Source organism: Glycine max, chromosome 19, assembly GCF_000004515.6.
Source record: "Glycine max cultivar Williams 82 chromosome 19, Glycine_max_v4.0, whole genome shotgun sequence".
Taxonomy (NCBI): domain Eukaryota; kingdom Viridiplantae; phylum Streptophyta; class Magnoliopsida; order Fabales; family Fabaceae; genus Glycine; species Glycine max.
Genome location: NC_038255.2, coordinates 46094179 through 46106471, shown reverse-complemented (window position 1 = coordinate 46106471; position 12293 = coordinate 46094179). Strand labels below are relative to the sequence as shown.

The following is a 12293-nucleotide window of genomic DNA, read 5'->3' as shown; positions in this document are numbered from 1 at the left end:
TTATAACCATGACTAAAATACAAATTAAGAAAAGAAAGAGAAGTGTAAAATATTAATAAGATGAAAATTAAATTATATTAATTAAAGATTCTTGATATTGCACCTAATCTCCTGTTTTTTAACATTTATAATAATTTTTTAGGAGGATAATTTAATATTTTTTTATAAAAAATTGAAAAACTTAAGTATAGTGATAGAAAAAGAAACAGTATAAGAGTAATATGACGAATTTTTAGAAAATATCAGTATAATTTAGTCTAAGATGAATTCTATAATGAAAAAATAAATCATTATATAAATATCATGCTAACTCTTTTAATTGTTAACTGCAGTTGCACCAATGTTTGGTGGCCGGTTAAGTTTGTTGTTTGTAGATTATATGACGCGCTTTTTCCAACTCCCCTACCCCACAGTTGGTTATATAACCAAACCACAGACACAAGGAACTTCAAGTCTTCCATTGATTCCATCTCTCACATCATTTCCCACTCCCGCGTTTCCTTTATCATATTCTTATTCCGCCATGTCCCAGTTGAACGGAGCCTACTATGGCCCCTCCATCCCGCCGCCGAAAACCTCCTACCACCGCCCAGGGCGCGGCGGAGGCTGCTGCTGCGGCTGCCTCTTCAGCCTCATCTTCAAGCTCATCTTAACCGTGATAATCATCGTTGGCATCGCCGGGTTCGTGTTCTGGCTCATAGTCCGTCCGAACGTGGTGAAATTCCACGTGACCGACGCCACCCTGACGCAGTTCAACTACACCGCCAACAACACTCTCCACTACGACCTCGCCCTAAACATCACGGTCCGAAACCCCAACAAGAGGCTCGGAATCTACTACGACCGCATCGAGGCGCGTGCAATGTTCCACGACGCAAGGTTCGATTCACAGTTCCCGGAGCCGTTCTACCAGGGCCACAAGAGCACGAAGGTGCTGAACCCAGTCTTCAAGGGTCAGCAAGTGGTGCCACTCAACGCTGAGCAAAGCGCGGAACTGAAGAAGGAGAACGCCACTGGGGTGTACGAGATCGACGTGAAGATGTACCTTAGGGTGAGGTTCAAGCTGGGGGTGTTGAAGACCAAGACGCTCAAGCCCAAAGTATCATGCGACTTGCGTGTTCCTTTCAAAGGAAGCGCCGCCTTTGAGACCACCAAGTGCCACTGGGATCGCTGATGGATTCGCATCTGTTTTCACTCATTTCTTCCTTTTCATATTTCTTTATTGATTGGTTACTTTTGGACATAGGTCCTTCAGGGTTATCCCTTCGCTCGAGGGGATTTTTGCTCCATTCTTTATCCTTTATATCACACTCTTGTCGTTATTTGTTAATAAATCAATTTTATTTTCATTCCCCTTCTTCAATTCCCTTGTTTCGCCGTTTCTCAAGTTGCCAACTTGCGCCGTAATATAAATTTACCTCTGGATTACGCGTGCCCAAACACAAAACGTAATGCAGTACATGACTTATAAGATAAATACTATCCAATCCTTAAGTTACTGGTTAAAACATTAAAAGAAAAAATATATTTCTTTTATTTATATGAAATATTCATTTATTTTATTAGTTTTTAATTTTTAATAATTTAATTGATCGCCCATAATAAATTCTCTTCTTTCGATCAATTTTTTTTACTCAACATTTATACAACAATAACATAATATAGTAGTTATGACTCTTATTATCAGAGATTATGACAACATATTAAAATGATCAGACTTTTAAATGTATATTGGAAAACAACTAATCACATAACTTCTTACTGTGAAAAAAAAGAGTGTAATATTTAATATAATTTTTAAATAATAAAGAGAGAACTAATATAAAGTACTACTATTATATAATATAACTCAAAATAATCCAAACTATAAAATAACTAAAAACACTAGATTACTCCATTCTATTCTGTCACATTCAATTAGTCTAAAAACTATGCTAAAGAAACAAAAATGGTCGGATACACCTAACCAAACAATTAATGGCATACAGTTATCCAAAAAACAAATTCAAGGAGAGACCGACAAAGACTATAAATTGTATTTTCTTTTATTTTTGCAATTCTTAATTTATTTTTGGAAAAATATATTAAGACTAACTAATATTTTAAAATATGCCACGAAATCATGCAGTGTATCCTTTAAACATACTCCACGTACTTATATTGTCAAAGCAACCTACCATTGCATATCAAATAATATTATACGTGTTGAATAAGTTCCGGCTGTGATATCCTCACCAAATGACACTTCTTCATGCTGACATTTAAGGACCTAATCTGAGGAGGTAAGTAAATTAAGAAGTTATCTTTTTTTGCATGTTTGTTATAATTATGATTATGATACAGAGATCTCTTAAACTATGAGGGCTTATATTATTCATTGATCAAATAAGCCAAACAGGACTAGGACCAGGGTAGATTAATTTCAGCCCATCAATTCCACAGCAGGCCTCAATTTATGGTAACAATGTCTGATTGTTCGTAGCAAAAAATTAGGAATTATTTCAATTATGGAAAAATTACCTACATTTACAGATATATCAGTCAACATACACAAAATGACAAGTAGGTACAGAGAAGTCGAGGTAAAGGCTGACAGAATGTTGCAAAATAGTATTCATCATTTGCTATTTTTTAAAAGAGCATATCTGTTGTCTCTAAAAATGTTTAGAGGATCTGTTATTTTGTGCTGAAAAAAAAAAAACAATGTCAATAAACGGATACCAGGCTAAGGCTTATACTGTCTTTAGAGGAACTGATATATTCTAATTACTAGAAAATGTGAGCTTGTTTGTGAAATATAATCATAAAGGTCTAATAGAATTGTTTATCTAATCTAACAGGCCTGAGATTGAATTTCAGAACAAAGAATCTCCGACTTCTTAACTTTCTGTAGATGAACCAAAATATCTTCTAGCCTACCAATCTAAATATTGAGGGGGCAAAAAATGTATACGTACAACATACACACAAAAATGTCATCATCAATAAACCAGACACAATTACAACTTCATACCATCAACCAAATCAATAACAGAAACAGAAATTCTAGAACTAAAGTAAGCTCTAGCATAGCACCCAAAAGCCGAAGGATAAGATACAATGGCTACCTGTATGTGGGCTCGACAAAGGACACGCGAATGTGGGTCAGAGGATGTGCGAATGTGGGTAAGAGGATGTCGTCGCCTACGATGACGTGGGCGTGATGGAGTGAGTGAGCGACTGAGACGGAGCCTCGTGGTGGAGTGAGTGAAACGAGAACAGTGATAAGCGAAACGAGAGTGACTGAGACGGCTAGATTGAGTTGTTTTTGTTTTATGAAAAAATTTATTTTCCAACGGATCCATATTATGTTGGTAAAATTTAAATTTCCAGTAGAAATAAATCCATGGCTAAAAATCCGCCTGTAATTTATACTTTTCGACCGAAAAACTGTCCATTGATCAATTCCGTCGATAATCCGAACATTTCCGATGGAATACTTTTTGTGGGAAATATTTCGTCTGTAATAACGATTTTTTTTGTTTTGTATTAGAGATGCAATACAAAAAAGCCACTCATGTTTTTCCATCAAATAACTTAAGTTATTGGGATAGTTAGTTCATCTCATGGTTTCAAAGTCTGTGACTTTGGTCTAGAATTTGATCCTTGCCTCCCTCACTCTTCTAATAAATGGTTGAATTTCAGAACAAGCTAGATAGGCCTATGCATTGTCAATGTTCAAATCCAAAGGACTCTTGCATGAGGGAGTGTACATGCTAGAGACGTAATATTTTATTAAAAAATCATGGGGATTCACCTAATGGCCGAAGCTTTTAGGAGAGTAGATTTGTGAAGCTAACAACAAAAAAATGTTCATCACAAAATAAGGTAGATCTATAAAAGGCAGAAGTGTTTTGAACAGTCAATAACAAGTTCAAGCTTGAAATCTCTATTTCCTTCTGATAACAATTGTTACATGTTTTAGATAAGATTAATCTAAAGAAAACACAGATAAGAACTCGATCAACTACAAGTCTAAAAGTCTAAAACACACAAAGCAACATGCTACCTCCTTTGAACAAATACATTGACATTCCTGTCTCTACCACCACTTTGGGATGAAATTTCAATTGCAATAAGGAGTATTGTTTTTGGTATAGATTACAATTAAGTATCCTCCACGAGAAGCAATCTTGTTCGAGTCTTGTGGAATCATGAGAAATAATCTTATTCAAATTTTGTGTGATCACTATAGACGACAAATTTTACATCGTGAGTATTTAACACAAATTAGTGCAACTTATTTCTCAGTTTTTCATAAATTATTAGAAAATGTGAAAATAATGAATTTAAGTGAAATATTACTAATGAATTTAAGCTGGAAAAAGAGAGCAACAGTTCATGTAGCAATGACAAGTTGGCAACAGTAGAAACATTACGTATCCAGGTATTCATTGATTTTATTCGTGAATATTGATGAAGCATCTATGCATTAGCAATATACGATTTGGCAGAGGGAGATTCTTCCAGACCTGGGAAGTCGTGTGACGATGAGGCTTAGATGGAGAAAAACTTTTAGCACAGCCTCTAGCTCTGCAGTTTGCGTAGGATAGAAGAGGGAGTTCGGAACACCTTTTGTGCTCGTTGGACTTTGACTTCTTTCTAGAAAATATCAACTTAGGCAAAAGAAAAATAGCACGTTGGAAACCGGTGTGAGACTACACACAGGAGGATATCCATCGCTGAGACTGAGCATACTCTTCAAATGATGAATTAAAAAACTTTGTTTTAAACTTTTCTGACCTGATTCATATTTTAAAATTAAAAATTCGATGAAATTAGTTCGGATATAGGATTTAATAATGTAGAACTTGAATCTATATTATTTTAGAAAAAAAATTTAACTTTTTATGTCATGTAATTTTATAATTTTATATTATGAGCAATTTTATAACTTTTATGTTTTGTAATTTCATAAACTTTTGAGATTTTTATTTATTTATTATGACTTCCTATTTTATCTCTATTTCCATGTTTTTTTGTTATGTATTTATTTATTTTATCTCAATGGACAGCTACCAAATTTAAAGAAGAGAAGCTTTATTGTATATCTATGCATCCAACTATACTATATGATAGTGAATGCTGGATTTTAAAGAAGCAACATGAGATAAGAGTGAGAGTTGCAGAAATTAAAATAATAAAATAGATGTGTAATCATATAAGAAAAGATAAAATGTAAAATAAAATTATACAAGAGAAGATTGGTGTAACACAGAAAAAAAGATGACAGAAAATTAATTAAAGTGGTATGGGCATGTATAAAGGCCACAAGAGACATTAACTAGAACACAATGGATTGCATCATTTTTAGTCTAAAAAAAAAGAAGAGGAAAATAAAAAAAAATATTGGAAGAAATCATGAAAAGAGACCTAAAACTTAATAATATTTTTGAAATTTTAGTTTTTAACTATAGCGAATAATGTAGTATGATTTATGTAGTTGATTTCACCTATGAGATAAGATTTTATTATTTTTTATTTATTAGGTAATTTAATGATTTGACTCAAATCAACTATAATGTGACTAGATTGGCTCAATTTGAAATGTAAAAAAATGAAAAAAAATCTAACTCAAATTGGCTAATAGTAATAAGTTTAAATGTAAGTGTTTTTGAAATTCAAATCAATCTCTCCTGGTAACAAAATAAAAAGAAAAAATGTTTGATAAATACTTATAATATTATCCAACACCTAAATAGATGAGAGAGAAAAAAAGAAAAAAAAAGAATAGATATGATAAAATTTATAAAGTGATCAGAAAAGAAAAATAAAAAAGTGAGAAATATTAATAGAATATTTAAAATATATAGGTATTTGTGTATTATTATTGAATAAAAAATCAAATTCTCTAGCATTGTAGGCTAGGACAAAGGAAGTAAAGACACGCACTCCTTCACATTCACGTGGTAAAGCAAACCAATCATCTTTCCTCTCTTTCATCTGACCTTTCTTTTTTCCTTGATGGTTGACTTATACTTGTTCTTCGGATCTGATCTGTTTGCAATATATTCTACTATTTCTTTTCTATACCTGGCAGAGGGATTTAGCTAGATTATTAGGGACAGCTTTATGATAATTTCTTCAATGATTTTTACCTCTCTTGGCTCCCCAAGATTCACGGTTATTGTTACGATCGTATGCAAACAAGTGCATTCAATCTACACCTTTTCTCCTAGCTTGTAAACCAAGAAGAGTCAACAATTATAGTAAGGTATATATGTACAAGTGGTGATCAGAACAAATACGATTGGTAGTTCGTTATGTTGCATGTTTTCATGTGGGGATCTCTTGTCTCCTTAATCTTAATTAACATGGGCATTTCCTCCCCTCACCGCTCCACCCTCTTATATTAGACGTCCTTTTCCGTTTATATGGGAATCAATATCGGGTTTCGTTAATTCAAACGAAAATCAAATTATCACAGTGTCGGGTGCATGGGATATATGGATATCATTTATGTGAGATTTCCGCATTATTTTATAACGTGAAATTAAATTTTGTATCTTACTTACGCCTATAACATGAGGTTTTAGTTTGACCTTTTTATATAGAAATTGTGTAAGGAAAGACCCATTCCTGTCTGCATGCGTGTACCTGTGAAACTCCTCCATCAATGACATGCACCGGACGCGACTCACCATGTTACTATAACCAATACCATGTTTGGTTTCACGATTAATTTTCTGGAATTGTGTTGAGTGAGAAGCGATAAACATTTCTTTTATTGTTTGACGTGAAATTATTGCCTCAATTTTATTCCTCTCTAACCGTTCTAAACATTACGTAAAAGGATTTCAATTATATGAGTATATACTTATTTAATTATAATATGCGTAACGTAGGTACCTATAAAAGAAAAAGGAAAATACTGATACATATATATAATATAGTTTTTGTAAAGAGTTTAATTCTCATTTATTTTTTATATGAGCTTAATTCTCATATGTATTGTTAATATAAAAAAATATAATATATAAAAAAAACAATTATAATAATAATTTTTAAGATAATTATTATAAGTCGACAAACTTATCATAATATATAATTGAAGGATAGCATAAAAAACTTTAATCTTACATTTTTTATCATTTACAATTCTCATAAAATATATATTATTTTACATTTTTTAATTTCTAAGAAAGATTTATTTTAAAAAATAATAGTGCTCCACGTTTTCAATTAATTTTGCGTTTTTTCCTATAGTAACAAATAGTAAAAGAAAATTGATCATTTCACAAGATGAATAGACGAGCATAAACAATGTATATAATTGACGATATATATAATAGAAAGAGGCAATGTTAGCAAGGAGAAAGCTAATTAATCAATTTTTCTTCTTTACTTTCGCATTTGCTACCTAGACTGAACAACGCACACACATTGTTTCAAGCCCCGCAATTGAATACTATATTGAACTGAATAAAAAGGGAATTCTTGACTTAATCAATACGCAGACAAATAAATACAATCCCATTCATAGATGCACCATTTCGCTCTCACACTTTATTTTAGTGCATTAGCTTATAGAGGTGGTGGTCCAATTAAACCTACAAACGCACTCAGCATCAATGTGTGCCACTTTGGTCAATTTTTGTGTATATTCCAACCTTTTATGAAAGTTATGCGCTGTTCAGATCTTTTATCTAACGTGTTTTTTGAGTAATTAACTTCTTGGAAGCTGATCACAACCAAATTCCAGCATCTTTCTCGCCCTTTACCAAAAGGGAAAAGGTTCAGATTCAGACGCTGACATCTCACTTCTATTGAAGCTGTTTCTTCCCCACTCTTCCCACGTAATGCACGTTCTGCTTCTTCCTAGTAGAGGAAAAAAAAAACAAAAAGATTGTATATGACAAAAGAATCATATAATATTTTTATTTCGTAAATCTTAATTGTCTGACATGGATTTTTAATTTATTATTTAGTAGTTAGTCATATATTATATTTTTTAATTGTATCAATATTCATACTTCTTACATTCTCGACCAAGATCATTATTAGTCATATTTTTTTATCTCTTTAATTTTTAAGTCTTACTTTTACCTATTTCATTATTTCCCATTGTATTAGTTACATCATGTTTGTTGTCTTATTTTTTTTCCACTTCTAGTCTATATTTATACTGGAACAAAAGATTCATTCCATCATTTATAAGAAGAAAAATATAACGATATCTTAATTTATGCTGGTTAAAATTTCTAAAATGAATTAAATAATTTTTAACAGTTAAAACTTTTCAAAAATTATAAATTTTTTTGTCACTTTTTGGACTATTTTTTCATACTTGAGATTAAGGAGAAAAAAAAATGAAGCAATAGTAAATTTTGGTATTTTTTATTGTGTTTGGAAGGTAAAGAGATAAAGTAATTAAATCTATTAATCATGTTAGAAAATCATTTAATGAAATTATCATTTAAGACCAATAAAATTATATTTTATTTTTATATAAATCAAATTAATACGTAAATTTTTATGATTATCAACTTGATACTTTTCGAATTTTACAAGTTGTTCAAACATATTTCATCTTTTATTTTATATTCTTATATTTAAAAAAAACATTTTTGAACATTTTGAAGAAAACGTTTGTTTTTTATATTCTTACTTGAAAACGATTCCTCTTTGAGTGAGGTGTTGGTCATGGGTGTTTGAAGATGCAAGCACACAAAGTAAGAACGCATGAAGAAGAAAAGGGATAGGCATACAATCTTAAGCCGTTTATGATTAGGGTAAAATGTGCAACGATAAAATACTATTTTATAAATTACAAGCTTTGTTCCATCAAAGGTACCCTGAATTGTGTGGGAAGAAAATTAATTAAAGTTAAGCTATGGAATGAAATAGGTTGTGATTTACCTTTTTCCATGATGTCATGTCTATTTTACAAAGCACACAACAGTACAACTTTCCCTTCTTCTCTACCCCTCTCCATTCTACCATCTACCCTGGATCCATACCGTAAGATAAAGGAAGAAAACAAATAGCCTCTCTTGTGGTCCTCATGTTTATGTCTCGATTGATCTTGATAGTAGAGTTTTCATCTTTTCCCCAGTTTCATTTCAGTCACTTACAAATTACAATGCAATTGGATAGGATTCTTCTTAACCAGAAACAAAAGGAATAGGATATTATTGTCCGTTTCTGAATTCCCGCTCGCACCTCATGACTCCCTTCTTCGGTCATCTAATTTTAGTCGAGGTATATTATTTATATAATATTTTCAATTTTTAATAATATTGATATATTTATTTTTTGTCATATTACTTATTTTATATCTCACATTTCGTTTTCTCTTCTTATTTTTTTTTCAATTTAATATATTTACCATTTTATTTTCATTAGTAAAATAAAGAATTTAACTCTTTTACAATTGCTCTCTAAAATGAAAATTATGATACAGTACATGTATGTTACCCCCTAAGATGCTTGCCCAAATTATGAGTCTCACAAAATCTCAAAACGAAAAATTAAGCTTAATTTAATATTTCAATTAGTAGTTCAAGACGAATAGAGGCTTGATACAATTGTTCTGATGTAGAGAGAGAAAAAAAAAGTAGAGAATAACTTAAGCTGCTGTTTATAAAAAAACTGCATGCGGATTAATATAAAAAAGTAGAGAATCTCTGTCGGTGATCATCCACAGATAATATTATTGCTTTTTGCATATTTGTACGAAATAGCAAGCAAGGCTCCTTCGCAGCGTTCTAGAAGACAAACAAAAACCACAAATAATGCAAGAATAAAGAGCCCTACGCTTTATCTTACCCTCCCCTAACATTAACATGATGAAAGACAACTTTATGAAAGAACATGGAAAGGAATCCATCCCATTCTCAAAAATGCTCCTTTAGCTAAAACTCACACATGAAACCAAATAACGGTTAGCATCAACCATCTTCCTTCATATACACTTGATGAACTAATCATATATCTTAATTTATTTGAAATCATTCTAAACATCCCTACTCTGTTCATGCAATTACGCATTTAAGAAAAAGAAAAAAATCAATGAGTGCGACAAATAAATAATATAGTAATAATAAACTATGACCACCAAACAATGTTGTGGACGTTATGTGAATCGAATTGGGAACCTCTGGTGTGTTAATTTTCAAATACTAAATCTAAGCTTTCCTTTTGCAATTACGAGGACCAAATCCGAACCTCTCATTCTCCAAATCATATTCAACGTAGAAATTCTGCTGCTGATAGTTCCCCAAGATGATGGCCGGACCGGCGGTCTTCGGCTGACCGGCACCACCGTCGGAGACAACGGTGAAACATAAGACCTCGGCATCGCCGACAAACGAGAAATAATTCAGAAGCGGCTGCGACATTTTGGCGCCTCCTTTGAACTGAAAAGTAAACTCGGGGAAACTGATGGTCTTGACGCCGGAGATATTAAAGCAGGGACTCAACCCAGATTGGGCCTCAACGTTCTCTTCCCTGGAATATTTCTTCCCCAGCTGCCTCAGAAACTCTTGGGCCACCAAATTATAAACGGGCCTTTCCATGAACGTGAAGGTGGATCCAGAGTCCACGATGGTGCCGCCGTTACCGTCAGAGCCAGGCTCCAAAAACTTGTACGGAATCTTCACATCCACGCCCCCGACAATGAGCTTGCGAAGAGTCACGTAGTAGTACTCACGGAACACGGAGTTGTTGGACGGGTTCGAGCGAAACGGCGTGTAGCTGAGGCCGTTAGTTTTGGTGTCGCCAGTGGAACTAATCTGCAAAACGAGGTCGCTGCTTTGCGGGGTATCGTCGAAGCGGTGGGAAACTAAGCAGTAAGAGAATCTTTTGAGATTCATTTGTGAGGGGAGAGACTCTTGGCCGCGACCGAAGCCGGCGATTCCTGAGGGTTGTCGAATGGAGAGGATGGAGCAACCTACGAGGAATTGAGGAACGGTTTTTCCAGGGAAATTAAGGTTGTCGAGGAGTAAGAAGCCTGCGGTGGCGCCTAGGCCGTATTGGATGATGTAGGAGGGGCACGTGAGGGAACAGTTTTGGGATCCTGGTTTTTTGCATTGGGGGCAGCGAGATTCAACGTCGGGGCCAAAGAGGTAGCCGCATTTGGGGTTTCTGCAACCGAGGAGTTTGGCGGTGGAGGAGTTTTTCGGAATGAAGGTGGGGATTTTGGTGGGGTCGATATTGGGGAAGTTGCAATGGGAGCAGAGGTAGTGGGAGGTGCAGGGGAACCATACGAGGCTGCTACCTGTGTCCAGAACGAAAGGGGAGGTTTGGGGTGGGGTTCCGAGGTTGAGATCTATGGAGTATCCACCGTAGGATTTGGGGTATGCTGGGGTTGTGGCGACGGAGGGGGAGTTGTTGTTGCGGTGTTTGAGGTGGTGGGCCCGGGTTAGGGAAGAGGAAGCGGCGAGTTTGACAGAGTGGAATGGATCTGAGTCTGAGGAATGAGGTTTGGTGAGGAGAGGGGAGAGAGGGAGAGTGATGGAGTTGGAGAAAGTGAATGCTGTGTGAGAGAGAAGAGATAGTAATAGAAAGAGAATAATGTAATAAGAAGAAGGAGGAGCCATTGAAGATAGAATGAAGGTGGTGTATGTTCTTCAACCCTGTTCCTTTATAAATGGAAGTGGCAGTGAGATTTGACCTTGACGGGGATGGAATTTAACAAAACTTGCCATCAACGGCAACGCTGGACTCAAACTCAACTCAACTCAACTCAACTGCTCACAGCCTCACACAGTCACACTGTCATCTGTTTCCTACCGTTTCTATACCTATCGATACTTTGTCGTTTTGGGTTATTTTCTTCACAATCACACTCACTTTTTCATTTTAGTCCTAAATTGTCATAATCGATGTAAAATTTAAGTATTTAACTGTTGTATTCAAATGCTATCATATTCGTATGTTTGCATTATATATACGAGGAGTAAAAACATTTTATATGGCATTTTAAATTTATCATTGTTGATAAATATTATGATGATATCTATTATAATTCACGAGCACTTATATATACACATATATGAATCTTTATATCGTTCTATTGTAGTAGTATTTTTTTTTTTTTTTACATAAAGTTGTAGCTGGAATAATAAGGCTAAGTTCCAAGTTCTCTTATACATTATTAGGTGAGGAAAAGAAAGTAGAAGAAAAAATTGAAATGGAATAAAATATAGAAAAATAATGTATATCACTCATCAAAATAATTATTTAAGTATTTTTTTATTTTATTTTCATAAGATTTGCATCATAGATACCATCTCATATTAGAGACTTGTACG

The 12293-nt window shown here is 33.9% G+C and overlaps 2 protein-coding genes across 2 annotated transcripts; one reads left to right on the top strand and one right to left on the bottom strand.

The window, feature by feature from the left end:
• The first annotated feature begins 435 nt into the window (after window positions 1-435).
• Window positions 436-1363, top strand: SYP24 (putative syntaxin-24). Its single transcript, NM_001371115.1, has one exon. It carries the CDS (start codon window positions 524-526, stop codon window positions 1172-1174), a length of 651 nt encoding a protein of 216 aa, NP_001358044.1. The 5' UTR covers window positions 436-523; the 3' UTR covers window positions 1175-1363.
• Window positions 1364-9923: 8560 nt separating this feature from the next.
• Window positions 9924-11954, bottom strand: LOC100788618 (probable aspartyl protease At4g16563). The gene has a single exon (XM_003553571.4). It carries the CDS (start codon window positions 11577-11579, stop codon window positions 10167-10169), a length of 1413 nt encoding a protein of 470 aa, XP_003553619.1. The 5' UTR covers window positions 11580-11954; the 3' UTR covers window positions 9924-10166.
• Between the last annotated feature and the right edge of the window lie 339 nt (window positions 11955-12293).

Coding starts and splice junctions, on each gene's coding strand:
- SYP24 (NM_001371115.1), top strand. CDS start 524: ATGTCCCAGTTGAACGGAGCCTACTATGGCCCCTCCATCCCGCCGCCG.
- LOC100788618 (XM_003553571.4), bottom strand. CDS start 11,579: ATGGCTCCTCCTTCTTCTTATTACATTATTCTCTTTCTATTACTATCT.